The 27,563-nt window shown below is 34.8% G+C and overlaps 1 protein-coding gene across 1 annotated transcript; it reads left to right on the forward strand.

Moving 5' to 3' along the window:
- Nucleotides 1-221: 221 nt before the first annotated feature.
- On the forward strand, nt 222-6,655 carry LOC127849831 (leucine-rich repeat-containing protein 74A-like). The gene is made up of 10 exons (XM_052382583.1): nt 222-365; nt 1,060-1,167; nt 2,531-2,612; nt 2,991-3,076; nt 3,407-3,601; nt 3,920-4,012; nt 4,361-4,478; nt 4,856-5,084; nt 5,821-5,981; nt 6,453-6,655. The coding sequence occupies exons 1-10, from the start codon at nt 222-224 to the stop codon at nt 6,653-6,655; spliced, it is 1,419 nt and encodes a 472-aa protein (XP_052238543.1).
- Nucleotides 6,656-27,563: the final 20,908 nt, after the last annotated feature.

Genomic DNA, 27,563 nt, shown 5'->3' on the forward strand with positions numbered 1-27,563 from the left:
ATCACACCTACCTTAAAGAGTAAACATTTTCTGATATGATCTGGTTCCGTATTGTGTATGAGCCGTTAACGCACTAAAGGTCAATAATATCATGTTTAATGTAATGATATTATTGGCAATATTTAAATTAAGACCCCATGGCACTTGAGCTGCCGAGCCAGCTGAAATGCACCAATTAGAACGTTTGTTCAGATACAAAACCCGCTGAGGAAACAGTTGCAATGATGACCTATTATAAGGCCTGTCAAGATTCGGCTACTCCTCCCCAGAGGTGCATTATCAACGCTTTGTCTACAAGAACTCTCTCCATTCGCAACAGGTCACTGGGTCCAAATGCAATCCCTCCAATATGTGCAGCATATCGGGTAAGCAGAACATATAATATGTATGTAATGTAGTTTATATGTGCTCCTGTGTCGGCTTGGTTACTAAGCAATAGTCTTGGCCCCAATGCATTCCCTCAAATATGTGCAGCATATCGGGTGAGCAGAACATATCATATGTATGTAATGTATTTTATATGTGTTCCTGTGTCGGCTTGGTTACTAAGCAATAGTCTTGGCCCCAATGCAATCCCTCCAATATGTGCAGCATTTCGAGTAAGCAGAACATATCATATGTTTATAATGTATTTTATATGTGCTCCTGTGTCGGCTTGGTTACTAATCAATAGTCTTATTGTATTGTTATGTTCCTTAGATTGTGATATTGTGAGGATAGATTTTGTTTTGAGGCAGAAAATGATTTTCAGGCCCCAAAGTTTCATTTTGATTTTGTTTCATAAACCATTTAATAAGCGGACGGGATCATACCTTCCTTTCCTTGTCATGTCTCTGGTGTAGAAACATTTCTCGTTTTGCACGTTTTAACAATTTTAAATATAAATGATAAATTGATTATTTGAGAATATATTAAACATACTCGTTAGTGACACTTGGTACAGATCAACAGATCAACCTAGCACAAACACATTACATCTTTAGTATGATCCTTGTTCTCAAAAGAACGAACATCATGATACTATTTTGACGTACCCAACGTTTACTATATACTTTGCAGGGCAATCTAAGAGTTGAAGAACTGACACTTGACAGCGCTGACATCGGTGACGCAGGCATGAAACACGTATCAAAAATGCTGATAAATAACTTCACAATCACAAACGTGGTCAGTAAATTGACATCCTTTTCCTCTTTTTTTTGTCTTATACGAATAATATATTGTATTATATTTACCCATTCAGAGTATTAAAAACCTACTTCTTTGCACAGCGTTTTATTTTATTTGCATGTTTAATGCATTAAATGTTGTTCAGTCCAGTTCTCGTAGTGGTTGAAACGTTTGTACGATGAAAGCGCATATATGTATTTATATGTGAGACCTATTTAAATACAATTAAATGTTAGACATTAATTTTTTTAAATTATATCTCCTTTCCAGAACTTATCAAATAACAACATCGGCGTAAAAGGCTCACAGCTGATTGGTCATGTGATGGTCATCACAGACAACATAGTCCAGCTTAACCTGTCAGGTATACATTAATCTCGTACGCATCAATGCGGTACCAACGTTTCTACGGAACGTATTCGAATGATTTTTATGTAAAAAGGTATGTTTTGTTTTAATTTTGTCAACTCGCAGCGCACATACATTATTGATAAATAACATGAATGATGTTTTCGAGATTGATTTATAAGGTCTTATTGATGTGTTTTGTTACATCCGGGTCTTCAAATGTATAAAAATAAACATAACACTTTGTATGGAAAGACACAAATTCGGCCTTGTTATCCTTTTGCAAATTCGCCACATTTGGACACTGGAAATCTGACTCAGCGCAGTATTATTATATATCAGTGGCCTACATGTTTATCTAGCATGGTAACTATATACAAAATCCCGTGAATGCACTTTAATTGAAGAATAATCCGATATTCCCAACGTTAAAAACAATGTTCAGCGTTTATTATGTCTGACATATTGATGTCATTTATTTCAATTTTAAAGGAAACCAACTTGACGATAAATGTGCTTGGTATCTGACGACTGGTATAGGGGTAAGTAAACTTATCCGGACACATTATATGTATTTGTGTGTTATTTATATACTGATCGTTATTGTTGTCTAAAAATGTCTAATGTTATCCTTCAATCAAGGGACATTTTACTCTGCCCGTGCACCCTTTCGAACGTTTCTGTCGATGGCTGTCTGAAGATGTCTAACAAACGGCCAGTCCCAAGCTGTACAGGCTTTCGTGTTGTAATAAAAATGTCCTGTCCTATGAACATATTAATAAATTTAAAAATTACCCATATGAACTATTTAAAAAGTTCCAAATAAGCTTTTCAATTTAATTTATTAACTGCACTTTAATAATACAACTATGACCATTTACATGGTCTTATTGAAAAAGAAAACTGAAAGAAAAACATGATGACACAATTCCATTTTAATTGAAGTTGTATTATGTCTGACCTTAGAACAAGTTTAAGAACTTGTATAATATATTTAGTTATGAATTAACAGAACAACACTAGTATCACACACCTGGATCTCAGCTATAACACCTTGGAAGAACAGGCGGGCCTTATGCTTGGATCCTCTCTCGGTAAGCTTTAACGCCTGCAATACTTTGGAAATAAATTTAAGTAAGCAATTATGTAAAAGGAGATTCATAGAAAAGTGTTATCAGTTAAGTGAATATAGCGTTGTCATGTGTTAGTTCTTATATACTTATGTGTTTTTATTTGCCATATCAAATATATGTATTCGAGTTTCTGGAAAAGAGAAAAACAGCAATGTACCTTACATTCAATATAATTCAATTAAGATTTATAATTCGTTCAGTCAGCTGACTGTGAAAGTGTTATTATACAAAGTCGACGTGAAAGGCAGGACAATTAAACGAAAATTTAAAAAAAAGGAACCTATTCTTATTATACCGGTTTTGATTAAACTATTATTTCTTTCAATATCAATTTTGTAGCGAGAAACAATACCTTGGTCTCTCTGAACCTCAGCTGGAACAAGATCCGAGGAAAAGGCGCAGTAGCCATATTCCGTGCATTGATGGTAAATATGATTTGAATAAAAGGTTTAACAATTTTCTTTACAATTGTCCAATGATTTGCATTATGGCTTTTATAGCGATTTTAATGACTTTTATTACATTGGTGTCTGAATGGTGGTTATGTTAACGATATGCATGTTGAAGACGAACGAGCGACATGTTTAAAATAGTTATGGTTGACTTTTGAGCGATTCAGAATGAATCACTATTTTAGCTTGATGCTATAAAATATGTTCGTTCAATGAATAGTTGCCCTGCATACATTTTCATATGTATGCATTTTATTATTAAAATGCTGCCTATCTTATCGGAATATATTGCATTTGTTTCAGTTGAACAATACTGTTTCGAATCTGAACATATCCTGGAACGGTTTAGGGTATGAAGGAACAGTGGCGCTATGTAAGTGCCTGAAACGGAACACTGGGCTCCTCGACCTTGACCTTGCTAACAACAGACTCAACTGGCGCTGTGCCTTGCTGCTGGCTGAAGGGTTGCGGTCCAACTCAACCCTGCGAAATCTGTGGGTATGTCAAAAGCTTTAGTGGGAATGCGAATCAATATGTACGATATTGATCAGCAACATGTAACCGTTGTTTGCATATAATGCACATGCAATAAAACTGTACCTATTTGCATATACACATAATAATTATATAGCATGGTATACAACCATTTCAATGCTACGCTTTACATTAGTCAATACGCTGTCGTTATTTAACCGTAACGAGGGATTTGACGTCGACTTGATTGTATCTAATGAGTGATTTGGGTTCACATTTTCAGATCAATGGGGTTTTGCATTTTTGAATCATTGTTCTGATGATTTGGATCTTTATTTTCAGGTCGGCCGCAATACAATTACTACAACAGGTGCGATGGATATTCTTGAAGCGGTGGCAACTACTGGCAGTGTGATTGCAAATTTAGATCTATCGGTGGGGCCTTTTGTTAAACCATAGCTGGTTCAATTTCGTTCGTCATTGTTTTATGAAATATTTCATATTTTGTATTTCTTATAAATAGGATAATTTGGATGTCTATATATGTTGCTGCTGTTGCTACGAAGCCTATCAAATATTCACATGTAAGCATTCACATGCATTTGATTAGCAAGAACACTTCGTGAATTTAGTGATTTATATTCAATCTAAACCAAGAAACATAATCGAACATGAGTATATGTATTACGTTTAAGACTAGCGACGTACTTCCTTAATCTTTCATAGCCATATGCAATTGAGAAATCGCGTACAGATTATATAATAAAGTATTTGTTGTTACAGGACATACCTGTGATAGCCGAGGCGGATCTGCTAGCTGCAACCATTAGTCGTCGTAGGGAATTTACTTTCAAACATGGCGGCATCGTAGCCACACATGACAAATTGGGACAGCGCGTGGGTAAGGCTTATATAGGAATATGTATTATTTTTTATAAAGATTTACATGCATTAACATACAATTTGAATGCTGTGTGGTCTCTACAGAGACATATATTCGGCGTCTTGCAAAAAAATGTTATTAAAATGTACACACAAATTATTACCATAGAAATATGCCTTTGTTGAAATAAATCAAACAATTAAATACAATACAGGATAAAATAAAGGACTTAAGTGTTTTATGAACAACGTTCGGTTGACAGCAATTCTGCGTCGCCGCTCTTTGAACCTCGCGGGACAACTTCGCAAGCGGTCCCGCTGGCCGAACAATTATTAACGTTATTCTTTATTATTATTACAAAAATATGCGAAATGCATACGCTTCTGTCAAAAAAGGTAGAGAACTAAACCCAATGCTGCGCATAATCGAATATCTGCGCCTTCTTGGATTGCGGCCCTTGGAACTTATGAAGTCGTTTGACAAGAACGCCTCGTTAGAGATGCCGAGGAAAGATTTTGTAGAGCAGATTAGGAAGATAGGAGTCAACTTGAAGCCATACGAGGTCGATGCATTAGCAAACTCAGTGTCTGGGAAAGGATTCAATAAAAATGTCATCAATTACAGGTATTACAGTTATATAACACTTTAACTTTTTTGTAAGTAGGACGATTTCAAAAAAATCTGAATCGATTGTCACAAATCTCGATTAAAATATTTAGATGTAGAAGCTGTATGATACAAATGAAGCATAACAATAATATGTAAACAATTTAATTGAATTGCAATAAAAATTACACTTTATTTCAACGTACAAATGCGATGCATTGAAAATGTACAATACGTTTCAGAGAGGCACCACATCACTTTATTTTTCCTTAAATAATTTGAATAAGTTTTTCCGATCAGTTGATTGCTTTATGACTAGCATTTATTCTATATTTCCTAAATCTTTTTTTTTTTCATCATATTTCTATTCTCGTTAAAATGTCATTATCTGAGCTGTCCCCATTCTCTCACACAGCAAGTTTCTATGGCGGTGAATAACCTGAATACTTTTCCGAAGTACAATGCATAAGTGAAAATCGACGGAACATGTTTATTTTCTACTTCTCCTTAGATATATGTATGGTGCAATACTAGGGTAAATGAAAAATGTATACACTTGATTGGTTGGCTGTAAACGTTGTCAGGAAGGCAACAAAGGAAATGTTTTTTTGTTGTTAAAGTTTCTAGAATTCCATTCTTCTTACGGTATTCCTATGTTCTCGATTCCGTTCATGTGAATGTAGTTTTAGTCGCTTCTCTATAATAATTATAATGATATGAGCTAGGCTTGAGTTTGCTCGTTTACCCATTATAGGAAGTTGTCGATGGCGGTGCGTGAGGTGGTGGAGGCGGAAAGGGAGAGGAAGATCCGAGAGCGGAAGGAGTGGCTACAGATCAAATCCTATCACGAAAATATTCTCAATAAGGGAAAGGTAGACGAGTACATCGCTCAAAGCCCAAGTAGCCGGTCTGTTGGTACGCGATTGCAAGTATTATCCGTCCGTTATAAAGAGCTTGAAGCCATTCAATATGATTACAATCATAATTAAGAATGTATTTTACCCATCACAGGCATATCGTTTATATTTATATATTGCATATTAAAAAACGAAGACTAAGCATAAACCATTCGCAAGATTCATCAGTAGGAAATAATGTCATTCTAAATAATATACTATAACAAAGTTGTTAGTGTATTACTATCACCAGCTGATGCTGATGCTGATGATACTCGTTATAGTGGCAATAAGGATTGTGGTAATATTGAGTAGAATAATAATGACAGCTAAGACTACGTAGTTGAGGATGCTGCCCATGATAATTATTTTGATGATAATATTATTACTCATCGGGACGATTATAATGACAAAGTTGAACAAGGATGATCATGAAAATAATAGATATAATGATGATAAGACAAAAGTTGTTACCGTATATTTTGGACAGACCCAGTGAATGCTCTACGGGTGAAGAGCAACGAGACAATCGGTCTGAGCATTTCCCGACACAGCACGGGTACCTCTAGACTGGTATCCGAGGTGAGCAGGGTAAAGCCCGCGCTGTCCATTGCCATGCCCGCGATGTTGACGGAGGTGAAACTTCCAGGAAAGGCGTCAAAGAAACCCAAGAAGCGGTCAGCCAGGATGTAAACCTATTGGCTAAACTATTGTGTAATAATCGTAGTTTATTACCTGCGTATCGATATTCACGTAGTAGACTGTCGATTTTGCAAGTGATGTGTTGATTATATAAATGTATTAAATAATTGATTTTTTCACGCCGCCGTTTACCAAATGATAACGAGTGATTTAAACAAAGCTGTAGTTTCGCATGTTTTTAAACGTACACCTAGCAAGGTTACATTATTGTTTATAATGCGCCATTTTATGTATATCGCATGTTTGGCCTTTTTATTTGTTCATACACAAGACAAAGCTTTTGAAAACAATGTGGTATTAATAATATATCAAATGAGTTTCTCTTACAAATTAGTTTTCGAGATTCAAACGAAAATCTTCATCATGACTCATGGTTAAGAATGACTGAATCTCGATCAAATGTATCGGCAGTCAAATACGAATCAAGTATTCTATGCGCGTGAAATCAATGAACCTTTTTTAATGTGTGTCATTAAATTAAATGCTAAACATAACACTTGAATAATTATTATTTATTGAAAAATCACAGAAACTATTTTATGATTTGCATGCTAATATCTTTGCGGTGATGTTTTGCGAATTCAAGCCTGCTTGTGTTACTAAAAGATCCATGGTGGCCCTTGTCACTAACCAAAGTAGTATTAACATAAAGCAAGGGATATTAACGTTGTTTTGTGAAAGAAAGGGTTTGTTGTTTCGGCAGATATAAAAATTCAAATTTCAAAGATTATTGGCAATCTGGCAGTACGCCTTTAGCCAAGTACAAAAGAAATATGGCCAAGACAGGAAATCATACGATAATACAAATTAAAGATGAGAAAATATGGCAATCATAACAAATAATATGTGTAAATTTTAAATACAATTGTTTTGGTGTTCACAAGGTCACCGTGGTGTAATGGATATGGTGTCCGCATAGCGACCGGGAGGTAACGGGTTCGATCCCCAACGTGGGAGCGTTCTTTAGATCTCCCTGAAAGACACCAAGAACTGGTTCTAGGCCCAGGAAACGGACTCGAGGGCATTTATATAAGCCTTAGGCTTTCGATGCAATTGAGCTAAAATAATTAGGTTTAAACAAATTAATTATTTACATAATGCTTCGTGGATAACTGTATCAAAACTTTAAAGGCCATTCAAAATCAATAAAAGCACAATATAGCTTATGTTTTTGCAAATCAACCTTTTGTATAATGATATATAAGATACAAATACAATCGGTTGTACTACGTTTGTCTCTAAAACCGATTTGAAAGGGATTAAACATAGTTTCTACCTCAAACCAACAGTTGATTCGGTTTCGTAGACATAAATGAAATATAATAGAAATTATATGTTATTCTTCTGTTATTGGAAGGCTTTCTCTTGTCATCTTATTAAAAATTGGTAAAATTGCACCTGTACACCAAGATTCGGGATAAATACCAAGATCGAAAATGTAATAAAAAATTTAAGGAAAGTGTTGTGCGATCAAATCATTAGATTCATTAAAGGCTACATTGCTAAACAAGTCACATATTGTATTACGCTTCATGCTAGACATTGTGTTTCTTACTTCTTGAACAGTAAATGCACAATCGAGCGTTTCACTTGAAGGTAACAAATTCAGGTCATATGTGTCATTAATATCAAATGTACTGCTATGTGCTATATTCGATGATAGTTTAAAAATTGATCAATGTTGATATAATTACTGTTTGGACAAAAATAATTTGTATTTATTTTTATATCGCGAAACATATTTTGGATTGTTCTGCTCAGCTTAGCTAATGTATGCTTTACTTTATTGCAATTAAAACGTTTTGTCTCCCTTTGATGCGGCAAAATTAAATTCATTAATTTAACAATCTTATCTTGTTAGCTTCACATGGATAGTGTATATAAATGCTTTTACATTCATAAACTCGTTTTTGTTTATTTTATATTCTTCGTTAAACAACAATTATTACTTCACACATTAAACTTTGCGCTGGTTACCTGCGTGAATAGTTTTACCGTTGAGCTGAGAAGAGATATTACAAATACATTTGTAGTAATCGATAAAGCATCTATAAATAGTGTAACGGTCCAATAGCAATGTGTTTGTTTTTTCGTCGACAATGTGTCTTCTACCTTCTTAAGCATGTTTAAAAAACTACATTATTTTGTTACCAATCTTTCTTTAATAAACCTGTGCCATTGACTTATTGATGTACATTTAGCACAAAGTAAATTCAATCGGGCAGTGATCAGAAAAATCAGTCAAATCAAGTACATTCATAGTGCTTATACGCGTGTACATGTTGAAGTTTACGATCAAATAGTCAACAGTACTTGCACAGACAGTGTTTTTACATAAATCATAACATGTATTAAGCCCTGGTTTTAAACGCCCATTAGCAATAAAAACACTATTTTGTTTACAAAGCGTAAGAAGTTTATGTCCAAACGTATTCATGTGCATATCCACCGATAATCGTTGCGGTAAAATATCAATAGGTAAATCAGACTCAGGCATGTTAACATAGCGGTCGAGATTTAAAGTATCTACCAGATCTAACCTTGGACCTATGCGTGCGTTAAAATCTCCCGTAAAAAGAACATCACTGAGTTGGCTATACATTTTATATCGTTTGATAAGGTGCTAAATAAATCAAAATTGTGTGGTATGGCATTAACATTACCGTACACAAGAGTCAACTGGTGATATATAGCAACAACAAGTGTATACATCATTTTCAAAGCCGAAAACAGATTAAGAGAGTTTACACCAAATAATGCCTTTGTCTTTTATATTTAGAACTTCAATTTTATCATGATAGGCTGATTTATAGTAAAATATCCCCCCCCCCCCTTGTCAATATGTAGACATTATTAGACTTATCATTCCAATTATCTGTAAATATTAAAATTTCATATTAATGTATAAAGTTTGAAAAATCACTGTCCTCTAGTTTTGAAACAAGACCCTGAACGTTCCAGGATAGCATAATTACAATGTAGCTGCTACCGGTCGTCTCCCTAAATACAAGTCGTTAGGTCATACCCATGTTCATGGTGGCTTCCGGCTCTGATAATATAAATAAATGCGTCATAAGTAGTATGTGTGTGTCTAAATTTTTTCTTGAAATAGACATCTGTTACCAATTGCTACACAGCTATATTTTGGATAAAGGTGACATAATGACAGTAGTTTAATAAAGTATTATTAGCAAAAGAAAATGAAAATTCTTGTAGCCACAAATTGTTTTTCGGCTTTAAGATCCAGAGATGAGCATGACAGTTGATCGTTTTCAGAGTTACAAATGTGTGCACATCTGTACAAATATAATAGTCAACACACGCAAGAAATTGGAAAATTTATCACATGAAAACAACTGTCAAGCTGTTTGTAATAAAAATGCACAAAAATATCTGCAGCATAAATGCATTATTTTTGAAAACAAAACACAACTGCCAAAACAACTTTGCTTTTTAACCAAATAGTTTTTTGTTCTTATCAAAAGATGTGATAAATTGTTGATATGTATTATCCAATTGTTCACATTTTGGACAAAGGTTTTTTGAAACCACCGAAACAATTTTCTAACCTAACTTGCCACAATAAAACCTGTTTAAAAATCTTTTATAATCACAACACATACTACTGAATGACTGCATAGTGTATGCCTCAACCATTTGCAAGTGGTTATCAATCTTATCAATGATGTCCGCCGTCTGACATCAAGATAAATGTCTTTGATGTCACCACTTTTCCAAAATGAGTCAACTACTTTTCCTTAGAAATTGTTCCTGCTTGATATTTGAGGAGTACATTTTATATAAAAGTTCAAAACAAAAATATAACATTTTGTTTTAAAAGATTAAATGAATGTTCAGGCAACATAAATAATACTTATTATAATTGATTGACGTTTAATTTGTTTACTCATTATGATATTGTTTTTCAATATTTGGTCACGTTTGGTGCTGATCAATCGAATGCGATTTTTATGGACCGAATCCATTAACTTTCGGAAACTGTTATATAAAGAGAGGGGGACCGACCTTGATTGGGTTGATGATTATTACATCGCCATCGTTATTCACCTCCTTTATATACTTTTGAGTACCATAATTTGTGTTTGGATTTTTAATTTCTGTGGAGACATAAATGACAACACAATGGCATGATTTCTTTGTATTTACTTCAAATCATAAAAATTGGTACAACAATAGTTGATATATTTCCATGAATTTGATTGTTCGTATTAAGATTCCATTATGATCATTTAATATCAAAAATTAAATATAAATTGATCAGTGCATTTTTGTAGAAAATAGCATACTTTCAGTGACGCATTGAAATGCGGCATGTACAGTCTTATGTTTAAGAAATTGTCAACAAATATATCATAACTAAGAAATTTCATTGCACATTCACACATTTATTTTCAAAATTCCCGGAATTTAATAATTGAAATATATCAGTTAGTTTCTGATTATATCGATATTATATGTGTAGGTGAATATACCTTTTTCTAATTTGTTAAAAAACCTATCAACAGAAGTTTTCAAAATTCAGTTTGAGCTCTGTAATAATTTCGGTGCGTACTATACCTGAACAACCTCCTCTATGAAAGGTTAGGTACTCTTACTATCAATTCTCAAAAGTTTTTTACACTTTACTCCTTTATAATACCTCAGTCACAAATAGAGACCGATTACCGTCCGATCAGCTGACGACGTATTTTGACGCTCATCGGGCTGGCGTCCGGCCGATGATCGCACTGACATCGGGTCATATTTTAGCATCGGGCGGCGTCTAAATTAATATTAACTCTCACCTAAAATTTTACCCGACGTCGGGCCCGGGAAGGAATCGAGTTGAGATCGAAAAAAGATCGGTCGATCAACGAACGGTTATCGCCCGGCGATCGCCCGACATCGGATTAATTGTACGTGTATCGGCAAAAATTAAAGCATTTTCCAGGGACATATACATCAGCCGGCGGCGGAACTCGTCATGATACAGATACAACGAATCCACTATTAAGAAACACGACCAGTCGTGTGCGAAAACCTTTGTATGTGGGTATTTTATCATTGTTATGAGTCATGATGTGTTGGATGTTTTGTCCAGTATTGTGTTACTTACTAGTATATGAAAGACTCGCGCATGGTACACGAATATGAGGTTATGAAGTATCGATATGTCCTAAGTCAATGTTTCCGTCAATGGTTAGGGCGTAAGAAATCTATATTTATGGGAGTATAAAAACTATCGATAGTACCATCGACGCATATGACACGACTAGCAAACACAACGGATCTGTCGCTCAGTCATCAATAAAACAAATCCTTTTTGTGGGTAATACGCATCAGTCTGAATTGCATTATAGGTTGGTTTTATTCATATGCAGATTGAGCGAATATGACACATTTGTCCTAGACATATGCTTATATTAAAATGAGATTTAAAAAGTTAATGCGGATATCGGCATTTTTTCATATCTTGAATAGACATATGATTGTGCCTAACTTTTGCCACGTCAGCTGCCATGTGTCGATTACAGTGTTTGTAAACATTTATTGTTCGAATTACGAGTAATTTATCAAATTGCATCGTCAGGCTTTTTTATTTGCTATTTGTTTTGTTGAAAATAAATATCATCATAATTAAAACGTTTTATGTGTATCAATTTCGAAGTGAAAATTGAAGTTTTTTAGTCAAGACAACTGATTAATTTGAAGACAGTTTAAGAGCACCGAACATATTTATGATGCGCGCGTCTAGATAGCGATAACCAAAATTGTAAAATTATATGAATTCTTTTTACATTAATCATAATTCGTATGTATTGTCCATTTTATGTGGCAATTGGTCACGGGTCATTTAAGGACCTTGTACTGAATTTAAATGCCCATCATGTTGACGCACTGGAGTTGCCTCATTGAGTATTCATGCTTAAAAAAAAACGTATATAATTATTCTGTTCACTGATCTACGTGGAATAAAGGTTATTGCTTTGACCTATTCCGTTAGTCAGCTCCAATGACAATTGTCATGGCACATTTAGCTGACCTGTCACCGATAAGTTCAACAAAAATCAAACCTATATAGTTCAACTTGAATAAGGCAATCACCGATATGCATACATAATTTAAGAAACGATATATATGAACATTGATTTGTGTTCGTTTTAGAAGCGAGTTAACTAGCTGACAGAATGATACTGCAGTTTTTTTGTGTGAGGCATATGTACGTAAACAAATGAATAACAAAATACGAAAAAAAATCAAGATTGTAATTCCACTTATAGCAACATGTACACAGGGTCAAGCCTCAAATCTAATACAAAGAATCTGTGTTTGTAAATATTCCCGAAACATCTCTTAATATTGATCAAAGTATGGTAAAAAAACAACGTTTTATCAGCAGGACGTATTTTATGTTGGCAAGTAAACCATTCCCAGGGGCTTTGACAAAGAAAGACAACTGAGAAAGGTCATGATATGAATGGGTCATTATATATCTCATGGTGTCTACAAAAAGAGCCTGAGGATTTTGATATATGGAATGTACATTTTGTGCAAATTGGAAGTCGATGTCTAGTAATAACAGATTCTGCATATTCGAACCGCTGTCCACTGCCACTTTAAATTAGCATCTGAACTATCATAAATAATGTTGATTCTCAAACCCTAGGGTTAGCAGTTACTGAAGTCAATAAATATAAGCAAAGTAAAATTAAATCTGCACATGCAGGACAGAAACCTGCTTTTATGTCATGATCCTTCTTTGTTCTGTGTTTATAAGTACCGAAATCAATGGCTTCTCTTATAACAATTATTTTTCGGTATCTTCATTCTGGCATTTGATTCAATTTTGAAGAACTTTTTCCCATCCATTCCGTCAAAAATAAAAAAAAATATAGCGTAACTCGTAACCACAACACAATATCTCCAAACAACGACACAACAATAAATTGAGAACAAATTCTTTTTTATAAAGTGTATTCCAATGTTTTTCTTTTTAAACAATAATAATTATAAGATGGTATTGAATTTGTATGCAAAGTTTCCAAATAGTATAATTTCAAAGTCCTAAAAAACAATTGTCAGTTTCAATTTAATGAATTCAGCAGTAAGTCTAAATGTTCTGATACAAGCTAATTTCTAATTTGCAAAATGAGCTGAACTGAATTACATAAAAATTGACTTTTTTCATAGTCAAAAGCACAAATCTACGTTGCTACTAAATATAATACTTTGTGATCCACTACAGGTGTATACTATCCTTTAATTAATATTATTTTACTGTAACTTAAAAACTGTCAAAACACTTTCGAATCTGTTTGCATGTTAAATAACTTTTAAAGTGCGCTGTGCAAACCAGAATAGATTACCAACTGTTCAGAGAAAATTGGGATCCGATGTCAATATCCATGTCATTATAAAATTCAGCAAAGCGGAATATACCGAGTGGTTGCGATTGCATTACCAATAGTACGGAGCCAGATGAAACCAAGCGATCGCCGCTTTTGCGCGTAAGATAGCCATATACTTACTGTTTATTGACAGACAATACAAAATGAAATAATAAGGATGGTTACATTCTTAAATGTATTCTGCAAGGGTTCAAAATCATCATATGATATGAAACTGAAACTTGGTTAATGAACGTAGTGAATCTAGTTATGGTTCAGTTATAGAATGTAATGATCGGTCAAAACATATTTATCTGTATTCGCTCTTTTGTATTGAATTATTCATATTCATGTTCGTTATTCATATTATATAGAGCAAATAAAAGACATGATGCAACCGTTTTATTTGTAAGAAATGTCGAGATAATTTATTTAACAATGCCATCATGTTTAAATAACAGCTTTATAATTTGATAATAACTTTGGTGCAATAAAGAGACAAAGACATTCTCAAAGATTGTTTGCAAAACGAATGATTATTTTGATACATAGGGGTGAGTGCTACATATTGATAGATATAACTGTACCTTTGTCAAAACGAATAACTCAGTAAAGACGCGGAATTTTGAAACGAAAATTGGTGTTCCTGACATCGCAGTTTCCAATGATAAAATGGCATATTGGAATGCAAATAAAGATTTTTTAAAGAACAAACATGAGCCAATATGCAAAATAATATTCGTAAATCCAATCGAAATCATGTGAAACGACCTATTGTTAAACAATCGAAATGATACAGATCCTTATTATATTTGTTTGACAAAACACCACCACTAATCACCAATTGTGTGTCATCTTAATGAATATACATCGAAAAAGCAACGAAAACTTGCGTTATGAGTAGGTTACGTATTTAAATTAGCAGAAATGGCTTCAAAATTATTTGCATTTGACATCGTTTAAAGCTATTTTGATTTTTGGAACAAGTATGTTAGGAGCATTGAATAATCTCATTATCAATAAAGCAAGCAGCCCTTTCGCAAATATTCATTCATTGTTAAAACAGACGTGGACAGCTGTGCTTTTATTTTAATAGATCTCTTCAATCATATACGATTCACGTACATTTGAAACACACCAATATGATTATGTAGGCGGAAAAAAAACACAATCAAACAATATATGATGAGTGTACAAAATTATGCAGAATGCATTAGTTGAGGGGCAATTTATTAACGGACAGAGAGGTTTGCTGAGTGATTTTTAACAAATACATTTACATTTAAGAATAAAAAGAAACCTCACAAATATTCAGATATTCGTCGATGTTTTGAATAAACTTCACGTATTTTCCAGTGGTATGTGGAGCGCATTTGACTCTTCCTGGCAGATACGGGTAAGTGGGTGGGCCGTCGTAATGACCGCAGAGATGTGCTTGGTAGGTATCGAACTCTGCCAGACTGTGAGCCACCAGCACGGTTATTTTGCTATTCCTCACTAGTTTATTAAATAAAAACTTCAAGATATACAATCAACAGTAACAATAATAAGATCTCAAAGCGTGTTTGCTACATCAGATAAACAAGTTCATACGTTTTATTTTCGATATATACTTAAAATCCCTTAAGAAACAATTAAGTTAAATAATTATAACCTGAGACTTCAGGGAACTGAACTGCTCTCTACATATGTTGAGATGTTTCTGAAACCATTTTCAAACTTAGCCAAAATATCAAGTAGAGAGTTACGGGGTTTTTATAGCCATATTAGGACAAATGCCAAGCTCCCTGGCGGCCATGTTATTCAACGGATGGAAACTATGTTTGAGTTCAGCCCAGATAACATTAGAACAGATGTTCCGACCCAGTTTCATGGAAATTGGACGAAAAATGTGACGCCTAGAGTGTTAACAATGTCTTAAATTTGCAATATAACTAAAAATGCCCCTCCATCTGCCGGAAATATTTTCGACGTACCATAACCATTTTCAAACTCCGAGCTATCATTAAAACAAATGTTTTCAACAAGTTCCAAAAAGATTTGACCATACATGTGTTTTTTCGAGCGTTAAATAAAGGTTTTACTAAAGCCATATAAGGAACAATTCTATTTTTTAACTCGGCCAATATATCATTAGAACAAATATTCTGGATACGTTTCATGCACTAGGATTTCCAAAGGTGTTATTAATGTCATATAAGCAAACAATTTCTGGCCGCCATATTATTCCATGAACCAATACCATTTTTAAACTCGGCCGAGTTATTATTAGAACAAATTTTCAGACCAAGTTTCATAAAGATTGGATCATAAATCTGACTTCTAGAGAATCAACAAGTTTTAACTATAGCCATATTAGGAAAAATGCGCCGCCCTCATGTTTTTGAACAGACCGATACAATTCCCAAACTCATAAAAGATATCATTAGAACAAATGTTCAACCAAGTTTCATGAAGATTGGACTATAAATGTGACTTTTAACAAGGTTAACATAGCCATCTAAGGAAACATGCCCCGGGCGGCCATGTTTCTAAACCGGAACCACTTTCTAACTCGTCCAAGATATAATTGGGACAACTATTCTGACCAAGTTTCATGAAGATAAGACATTAAATGTGGCCTGTAGAGTGTAAACAAGGCAAATGTTGACGACACACAACGAACGACGGACAAAAGGCGATCACAAAAGCTCACCATAAGCACAATGTGCTAAAGTGAGCTAAAAACTTACCAATCGCATATTCGGGGAGTTCTGACCGGAACAAGATGTCAACATGCGACATATTGGACGTCATTTCAAGTTCTACGATCAGGTAGTTTCCAGAAGCTTTCAGGGTGTGAAAGCATTCTGGAAACGTGGTGCCAAAGGATCGGTCAATGGCGAGGGATCCTGGGTAGGATTCACTTGCGTCTTCAAATATGGATGACTGCCAGGCTTTAATTCCTCTGACGGCTGTCAACTCTGTTACATAATAGCAAACACAATATATAAACATTCAATCCATGCTAATGAGCGTTTTCTGTATATGTCTGATGTGTTGATATGCCCCTTGCCAAAATTGAAAAATATTGGGATATGGTTTCTCGCCTGCTTGCGCTGTTGAAGTTTAACTGTGCCTTTATGTGTAATCAATCTGTGTTTATTTAATGCTACAGTTTAGTTTTCCTTTTTATTACATTAACTATACGATATCGTCCGTCCAATCGACCGACACTAGACATCAATTTAAATAACTACACTTTAAAGTTATATAACAGGCAACATATACCTTGAGCATCCTGGTAGTATGTCCTTGACCCAGATTGTGTTTCTGTTCCAGACATTGTCTCATCCGGCGAGTAGGACGAAAGGTCGCAGGTTCGTAGCCCCTCATCGTATACAGCAGATAGACACCAAGGATCTTTCGTACATTCGGCGACACAGACGATTCGTCCTTCGTTTGTTATTCGTCTGTATGTATTCCTTAGTACTGAATTTTCTTTCATGTAATACTTAATGTTAAGCACATTGCACAAACACAATGCATATAAACATACGCTTATGAAACCGATTGATAAAATCGAAACCGACATAACTATTCGTATATTCTTGTCAATAGTTACATGATTCTTTAACGCCCTCGTCTTTTCTCAATCACGGGCCTTATTGCGCGAGATCCTTATTCCTTATTCTGTGTCAATATGCTCGTTATATTTTACTGTTGCCAATTTGACGCTTGATTGCCTACGTACTATTTCTCCAATGAGCATCGAGATAATTTTAACGAGTTAAAATGCTAACCTTTGAACCACAAAATTTAATTAGTCTCACAAATATTTATGCAGAATATAAATTGCGAACTAACCAGCCTTACGGTGCTATTGCCGTACAAGAAATTCCTGATGCACTCCATAGGAATCTACTACACATACGAACGCACAAAGTGATAGACATTCTGTATCAACGTAATGCAACAGGGTGACAGGCGATATTTTCAATGCAAACAAGATTTATCTTCTAATGTGTAAATTGTTAAAATAAAGCTATTGGTGTAACAAATCCACTGTTATGGAAAAGTGAAACACGTTGAGAAAAAATCTCGATCGTGCAATTAACACAACATTTAATTAATCACACGCATACGAAAAGAAATTTGCAACAGACACTTCAATTTGATAAATTTAATAAATGTAATCCTTTATTACTCGACCGAACAATTTGTGTACATCTAAACAGCAAATACATACAATTTTAATGTCCACAGTACTTTTTTATCTTTGACCTTAAAAGGAACGTAAACAACGAATGATCAATAAAATATATATACAGGCATTAACGAACACTTTTATGCCGATGACGACACATTTTCTTGTAGTTTTTGCAGAACAAAACAAATGTTGTTGCTGAACAAAACATATTGTCTAGGTTACGCATAAACAAAGAATAGAACACAGAATCGTTGGGGCTTTCTAAAAATTAAATGATTTGTAACACGATTTTTTATATATAAAACTCTTCCTCCAATACTTACTTTAAATATATTTAATTTGGTAACATGGATCATCAAATAACTAGTCTGATTTCTGTGCAAAACAAAGCACACAGTTTGCTTTTAGTTAAATTCTTGAGAAAAGATGGTTCATTTGAAAGTTTGCCATCAATCTCATCTGAATCATTTTTATTCACATGAAGTATAAATAACAACTTTAACATAAAGATTTCTTAATGAAGCGAGCCCTGCAATATGAATAATATAATTAATGCAAACGTTCTAAAATATGGTATATTTCAATAATTTTAATTTTAATTATTCTTCGATCCTCCTTCATGAAATTATTTGCCATTCACATTCAAGCTAGACGTTCATTAAACTGTAATTGCTGTACAAGTCAGAATCGTAAGTTAACCGAGGGAATTCAATTTAAAATGTGAAGAACGCTTCACGACTTCTCATTTTCACTCTTACTGTATGTATCTTTGGGCTAGCCCCGCATTACTCATTAGGCAGAGAAGGCAACTGCCTATCGGCCCGCAACTTTTAGGAGCCCCATGGGGCCCTGACGATTGTGTTTCTTTTTTATGTAGCATAATCCAATTATTTGGCAAAGCTAATTATTGTATATCATTATACAGTTCGGAATAAAGAATTGACATTCCCTTACCAAATGATTCATTTATTATTTGCAAAACCGTATTGTTTTGCTTGTTACTTCCTTTTCAAGATGTTTATACGGGTAATCAGACTGGAGTAAAATATAACGCAGTGCGTTACCACTCTGGGTCAAAAGCAGTAAAAAGGGACCTGGGGCGTGGGCTCCAAACGTTTCACTGCCTATTGGTATCGACGGTGCCAATCTGGCACTATTTGGGGCATTATATGTACTCGTGATCTCGACACAAGTGCGCAACGTTACTTATTCATAATCATAGTTTCAACACGAAACAAAAGTTCACGAGTGTACCAACTTTATTACAAGGTCAAAAACAATGAATAATCGTATGCTGGCGGTAATTCTCGACTAAACCTTTCACGAAAAAGACTACGAATATGTTCCGTATAATTCAGCAACCCAGTCGTTAGGACGATTTATATATACTAGGTGTCATTTGATTACGTATTAGGCAAATTTTAATAGATGCGCTGATGACGTTAAACACAATAATTAAGTCAAAATGAATATTGAAAGTCGTCAGGCCATCACTATCTGCAAATAATAAACTCCTTATACAATACGTCTAGCGCGATTTCTGCCTAAAACACAGTCCCATCGTTGACAATGTTTCGTCAGCGTGGACAATCGCCGTGGTATGAAGGTGAGTTCATCGTGATAGATCGCGGTGACAGTGGATGAGCACCGCGGACGTTATCGGGAAATCGATCTCACGGTTTTCGCGGTGATTACCTGTCCATTAAATTTATAGTTGTATAAACATGTTAAATGAACATGCAATTTGATACTAGACTATTTTAGTGATTTTCTGTTTCTATTCGTACATATATTAATTCGAATATACATTCGAGACTTCGGCAGTAAGTAATTGATTCAGCGATATTTTAATGAAAACTAATCAGTTGTTATGTTGGCGAGTGACTATGTATATACCCGTTTTATTTAGTAACAAGTTCATTTTGTCACATACTTTTAAGAAAAAAACGTTATCGAAGGAATATTGTGATAAACATTGATTCATTTAATATCACAATATAAAGATGTCCGTTCACGTTTTTAAAACATCGAAATCAGTTTATCATGTTGGCGAGTAACCAATTGTTAACATATGTTTTTTATTACAATTCATATTTAAAAAATATTATGATAGTGATTAATCATGTACATTTTTTGGTTTAAGTATTGTATTGAAATGTTATAATTCATAAGATAATTCAAAAATATATATGTACACTGTCAAAGTTGTGAACACTTAATGCGGTATCACTGAAATGAATACTTACTGACGATGTCTCGTATATACATATGTATTCTAAGCAAAACATGTCACAATAGAAACAGGAAATCTCTAAAATAGTATGATATCATATTACATGAAATATCTTTTATTCAAATTGGTGGCGAGCTATATAGGTACACGAAAGAGCACGCATTTTTGAAATGCTAACAAAAACAAATATGTAAATAAAAACAACACATGAAATTTCAAGCAGAAACATTTGAAACAAAACATGAAGCATGAAACGCAATTTATTTTCATTCTCGATGTAAAACAAGTCAAATGATTTTGTGAAGAGGGTAAATATAACATATAAGAGTGGAACACATGAGTATTTTAACATGAAGTATTAAATACAAATTAAACAAGACGGCCTAAAAGGCCCAAAGTCGCTCACCTGAGATAAAAAGAAATGACCTGTTCTTTGCAGCCCAAGATATCAATGGACCAAATGTTCAAACCAAGTTTCATGAAGAATGAACAACAAATGGCCCCCTGGCGGCCATGTTTTTTTACAGACCTGAACCATTTTTGAACTCTTCTAAGATATGTCCAAAGTTCATGAAGATTTGGCAAAAAAAGTGTCTTCTAGACTGTTCACATGTTTTCACTATAAACTGAAGCGTTTCAGCCGTCATGCCGGCTTTCAAATTAAAATGAAGTCAATAAGTTTAAATAATATTTATTTATCACATACTATGACGAGGAAAGCTACTGGGGCTCGTCTGAGCCTAGCTTGAGGCACAAGAAAAATCAACAACAATGTGACTAAACTATTTTTATTCTTTCTAAACATTCATCATTTATACTTAAGCAATAATGCAAACAATACAAACAATTCATATAGAAATACAGTTCATAAACTTTCAAATGTTAATCATAGTTAAACCAAGGTTTCGAAAACAATTATACACTTTCATATCTAAACTTGGTCAACAGTTTGTGTTCAGTATGAGGCAAACGCCTATACAGGCGTAGGACAAATAAACACCCGTGATCACTATAATTGAATTCAGTCACAAACTTCACTTTCACTAAACAAATAATTAAGAACTCACTTTCATTGTAAAATTCACTTAAGTCTAATGTAAGACACTTAAAGAAAACAAGCAGTTTAAATCCATTTCTTCGGCTTTGATTAATCACTTATAAATTGCGTTGACCACAACACACTAAGTCACTTTAATTAACAGACTAGCTGACATTTGTCATTTGATAAATTCACTATGTTCACTCATCACTTATTCAAAACACTAACTTTTTGTTGCATAAAGTCCTGTTCTTTATTAAATCACTAACTCAATATTTTTACTTAGAGAAAAACAATACTAAGTCACTTTGCCTTAACCATCACTTAGTAAATAATCGCACTTAGCTAAAAGAACTAAACTAACATCACTAACTTAACATTCCCAGTTAGTGAAACACAATAAATCACTAATTCAATATTTTCATTTAGAGCAAAATAACACTATGTCACTTTTACTAAGTGAAATTTCGAATTGAACACCTCCATTATAAAACTAACAGTTGCTACATTAAACAGGTCTGGCAGGTTAGTAATTCACTTACCCCAATCTTTCAATTAGTGGACTAATTCTTTCAACTTAGAGTCAGGGGGTCTAACATTAGTCTTTTACTTGTTTACCCAGATGTTTCGGGTGATAAGTTCTTATGGGAAAGGCCAACTATTGCCAGTCCCCTGATTCTGAGATGTAGCTAGCATATATTGCTATATGCCTAGATAAACATCCAATCAAATGAGAGCACTGCTATTCTCATAATCCAGGTAAAGATAAGCATTGGTCAGAAGAGATCAAGCACTGACTACTGATGTAAACTATGCATCCACACTTACAGAGAGTTTAAAGCATTCATTTCATTTCTTAAGAATTATCGTAAAATGAAAATATACCTCATATATTATTAATGAATTCATAAGTTATTAACTATCATTAATGAATTTAAAAGATATTAAATTTTGTAATTTAAAGAATCATTATTGTAAGAATAATAACAAAGTAAACACTTACAAGGGAAGTGTTACAATACATATAAAGAAAACTGCCCCACTCCCTGGCGGCCATGTTTTTTCCAATTATCACGACCATTTTCAAACTCGTCCGAGACATCCACATAACTAATGTTTTGACAAAATTTCATGATGAGTAGGCAAGCATGTGCCGTCTAGAGTGTTCACAAGCTTTTTGACTATATAAATATGAGGGAAAAGACCCCCTGGCGACGATGTTTTTTTACCGATTCAAACATTTTCGAACTCAACTGTTGTATCGAGGAAACAAATGTTCTGACCAAATTTCATGAAGATTGGGCAAAAAATTTGTCTTCTAGACTGTTCACATGTTTGCACTGTATACATATAGAGAAAACTGCCCCACCCCCTTGCGGCGATGTTTTTCCACCCATCATGACCATTTTCGAACTCGTTCGAGATATCTATAAAATCGATGTTTAGAAAAAAAGGAAAATGACCCCCCCCCCTAGCGGTCATATTTTTTACCGATCCAAACCATTTTCGAACTCAACCGTCATATCCAGAAAACACATGTTCACATGAGATTGAACCAAAATTGTGACTTCTAGAGTGGTCACATGTTTTCACTATATACATATAGAGAAAACTGCCCCGCCCTCTGGCGGCCATGTTTTTTCACCGATCTGGACCATTTTCGAACTCGTCTGAGATATCAATAAAAACAATGTTTTGACCAAGTTTCATGATGATTGGGCAACAATGTGGCTTCTAGAGTGTTCACAACGTTTCTCTATAGCCATATTAGGAATACTGCCCCGCCTACTGGCCGCCATGTTTTTCAACGGATCGGAACCATTTTTGAACTCAACCAACATATCATTTAGACAAAAAATTTGACAAAGTAACATGAAGAGTGGGCATCAAATGTAACTTCTACAGTGTTCACAAGGTTTTTCTTTGTTTGACATAGTGACCTAGTTTTTGACCCAGCATGACCCAGTTTCGAACTCATTCGAGGTATCAATGGGACAAATGTTCTGACCAAGTTACATGAAGATCAGACAATAAATGTGGCCTCTAGAGTGTTCACAAGGTAAAATGTTGACTCCACACGACGGACGACGGACGTTGTGCTCATGTGAGCTAAAAATATATCTAAATGTACATGTTTGTTCACGTGAACCTGTAATTACTTGCAAATTACTTAGGCCGCGGTGGTCTACCGTGAGATTTATTGCCCGATAACGCCCGCGCTCGAATTCTTATCAGCATATTGATCGAGCCTGTCACCGCGCTTTGCCACGGCGACATCGCTGCGTTTTACGGTGTCCCACGGTGAATCGCAATGGCGAAAGAAGTTGCCAGGCTAGGCTGAATCAAGGTGATGCGCGGCGGAAGGCAGAACTCGCGCTAGACGTAGTGTACTGTCATATCCCGTCTTTTTTCTTTACTTTAAAATTCCAAATGACTTGTTCCACAGTAATGTTTCTACTGTCACACATTAAATTTAATGAAATAATAAGGGCAGAGAAAATAGTTATTTACATCTATTTTGTTGTGGCCTAGTGTCTCTTATACATCTATTTATTTCTTGCAAAATTTGCAAAAACAAAGCCTTGTACAAAACATTCATTATGATAACACGTGCACTCGGTATAAGTTGCTACCCCCCACCCCAACCCCACTGCCTGTGTATAAAAGCAAATTCTCTAAATGTGATACAGAAATCATTATTGAAAGACATGAGCAATAACGCAGCATTTAAGAGATCTGCTCTAAACACTTAAGTTATTTGTAACGTCTATGTAGCGGAGCGCAACAGCTCTCGTCGCGGTTGTATTGGCCATTAAACATCTGGGTGAAAATTATCAAGAGACTTAGATGGGCGACAGAAATCTTAAAGAGTTGCGAACAGTAACTTATCACTGTTTTGAAGATTGGTTTTACATTAAACCAAATCCCCCGTGTGTATCGAAATAGAAAATAAATTGACGATTTCAAAAATACTTATCGACTGGAACAAGTGTTTCTTCACAGGACAACACGTTTAAAAAATAATGACAGGTATGCTTTGTTCCCAACGAATAATTTAGATGCTATTTGAAACATATCAACCATTACCGCGAAAACTGCCCTGCTCAGTTGTACATGTTAAGGTTATCAAGTACTCCTGGTATAATTGAATTATGAATATTTGCTAAAAAAGTTATTTAACCTATCCCTAGACACCAATAATGCCACAATAAGTGTATGTTTTAAATTGTGTTAGTGATGACTGGTACCAATGTGTTGTTTCAACTGTCACTCGTGAATGACAAACGACGGACAGAATATGATGATTTTGAGTTCTGCCATTCTGATAGCAGTAATAACTGGATGCCTATCCTCAACAATCTGGGGCAAGAATATTAGCCGACCAACAACAGAGGGGATTCACAGCCCATTAAACAAAGTCACGATTGGTTTCCAGGATAAATTACATTTTACTGTGTAGTTTATGAGCGCTCCGTGTGTTTTATTTGCTCTTTACAATCAAATTGAATTGTAAACCGTTCGGTTTCAAATCAGACTGGATTCAAGCCACTATAGGAACAAAAAATCATTTTCGTCTAGTTTCACATATAGTCGACAAGGCTAATGCTCCCATGTTGTATGATAACCATTAAAGGAAAAAAAATTTACTTATAAGCGTTTGCTTAAGTAACCCATTTATGCCTAATGGACTCTCCCATCCTTCTAAATTGGATCAATTTATTTCCAAAATTAGGGATGTCTAATATATTTATTTCTATATTAAGAATATTTCTTACAGAAATTCCTTTGAGCAAACAGCGCAGACCCTGATGGGACGCCGCACCATGCGGCGTCTCATCTGGGTCTTCTCTGTTTGCCAAGGCCTTTTTATAGACGCTAGGCATAAATGAGTTAACAAAAATGAATATAAAGTATCTCTTCGGTAAAAATGTAGTGGAGGTTCGGAAAGAAAATGAATATTGTCGAGTTTATACTCTAATCATAATGAAGTGGTTACGAAAAAATGATAAGTGGTATTTGTATTTTTGAAGGTTTTGACTAATGCCTTCATCAGGATACAAAACTATCTTTTATAACGTATAGCAGTCTATATACCAACATACTTTTTGACGATGCGAACAGCATCGTCCAAGGTTTGATAACTACCCTAAAAAATTTCACAATGGCGGCCTATGTAAAAGACCGAGCCAGTCCGATTGAGATAACTCGATTTTTCAGTTACTTCCCTTTTGCATACGCCACTGCGTAGGAGCATTGATAACATTATCCTAGCAGAGTTGTCGTTCGTGTTTCAACATTCAACAATGGCCGCCTTAATGAGAGACTCGATTCAAAACTTTCTTACTGCATACATTGGCTTGTTTCGCTATTTAGAAGCTGTCATTTAGGATATATGAATTATTTATTCACTAAATCTCCGCTTATGACAACAATAGTTGGAATTCGAAGGATATATACTCGATGTGAATGAAGGACTTTCTGGATCGTAACAGCTTGACACGGCAAAACTGGCATACTGATTACTAGTATTTTTAGTTATCAATATAAGTCACATTGTGCTTTATAAATTGTATTCGAGCATTTTGCGACTTATTGAATGACTATGATACCCGATATCAACATTTCATCGGGGATTTGCAGATCACCAAGCTGTCCTGAGATTCAACATTGATTTCAAACTCTTTACTGGTTAGTACTCTTTCTTAGTGTTAGTACTTTTTATCATTTTAAAGTGAAATGAACTGTGTCACAGTAAAAGAGACATTAAGGCGATTGTGGCCAGTTTGGATCTAGATCAGCCAGCAGTCGCTTGAAAGCTGTTTGCTTAAAAGCGTTTTTTCTGACAATAACAAATAATTTAATTGGATACTGATTTGACTGCGCTTTTCCTGTGACCTGGCTCAAATAACAGAATTGTCATTAATCAAATTATTTATTTCGAACATTAATCAATTGTTTTTCTTGTCCCTCGGGATCAATGACTCCAGCACTTTCCTGTTGAGAATTGAATACTGCTAAAGGCGATGCTAGAGGGCGTGAGAGATGTTGCACCTTCCAGTATCGCTCGATTGTTCATTGTCGGCTCGGGTACTACGTACATGTACCCCGGGTACTCTTAAGTATATTTACATGTATCCCGGGTACGGTAAATATATTAAAATGTACCCGGGAAATTTTACCCTAAATCAGTCGTTGTCGACTATTTTTTATAATAATTATATATACACATTTATGTCAATTTTCTGTAGAATGGCCTCTATATTATCGGAACACATACTCAAAAAGCATGTTGATGCAGTGTTTTTTTAAGAGAAGTGTGTTTAAGATAATCGGTTGCGCGTTTTACGACATCGGATTTTTGGCGCGAATACAACTCGGGTACAGTCTAATATGGACCGAGTACAATTACGTTTATTTACCGTACCTGGGGTACATGTAAGTATACTTAGAGTACCCAGGGTACATGTAAGTATACTTAAGAGTACCCGGGGTACATGTAAGTAGTACCAGAGCCGACAATGACCAATCGAGCTCCATTATCCCTCATGAACCGACTCAAAAAACCGAGTCGGCAATATTTGACTTAATTTTTGGTTTGGTTGCTCTCGAGGGATCGAAAATTTCAGAATCTTCCTAAAAGCCCTACGGGTTTGATCCCCAGAAGCGACATTGAAAACTAGCATACTTTGTTATCTAAAAGGTTGCTTAACCTGATATACAATGATAATGTGAATTTTCTCTCACATGATGTTCATCAGTCATATTATATAAAAACTTACAGCAGTAGTAAACAACTGGACAATAAATAATGAACGCATCTTTCATTTGTCTTTGACACTTTAATTTTGGCATGGCCTAGATTTAAATATGTGACTGGACTTTACCAGCACTCTTGTAACAGAGCTAAAGTTTAAATGTACCATTGAAGATCGCCTAAATCCAGATTTGCTATTATAGACGTGTGGAAAGTTTTAAGGGTGTGACAAGTAAGCAAAAATTGGTCATTACCCAGAGGCCACAACTGATCTATGACTGTATTAAAACAAGAA

Source organism: Dreissena polymorpha, chromosome 11, assembly GCF_020536995.1.
Source record: "Dreissena polymorpha isolate Duluth1 chromosome 11, UMN_Dpol_1.0, whole genome shotgun sequence".
NCBI lineage: Eukaryota > Metazoa > Mollusca > Bivalvia > Myida > Dreissenidae > Dreissena > Dreissena polymorpha.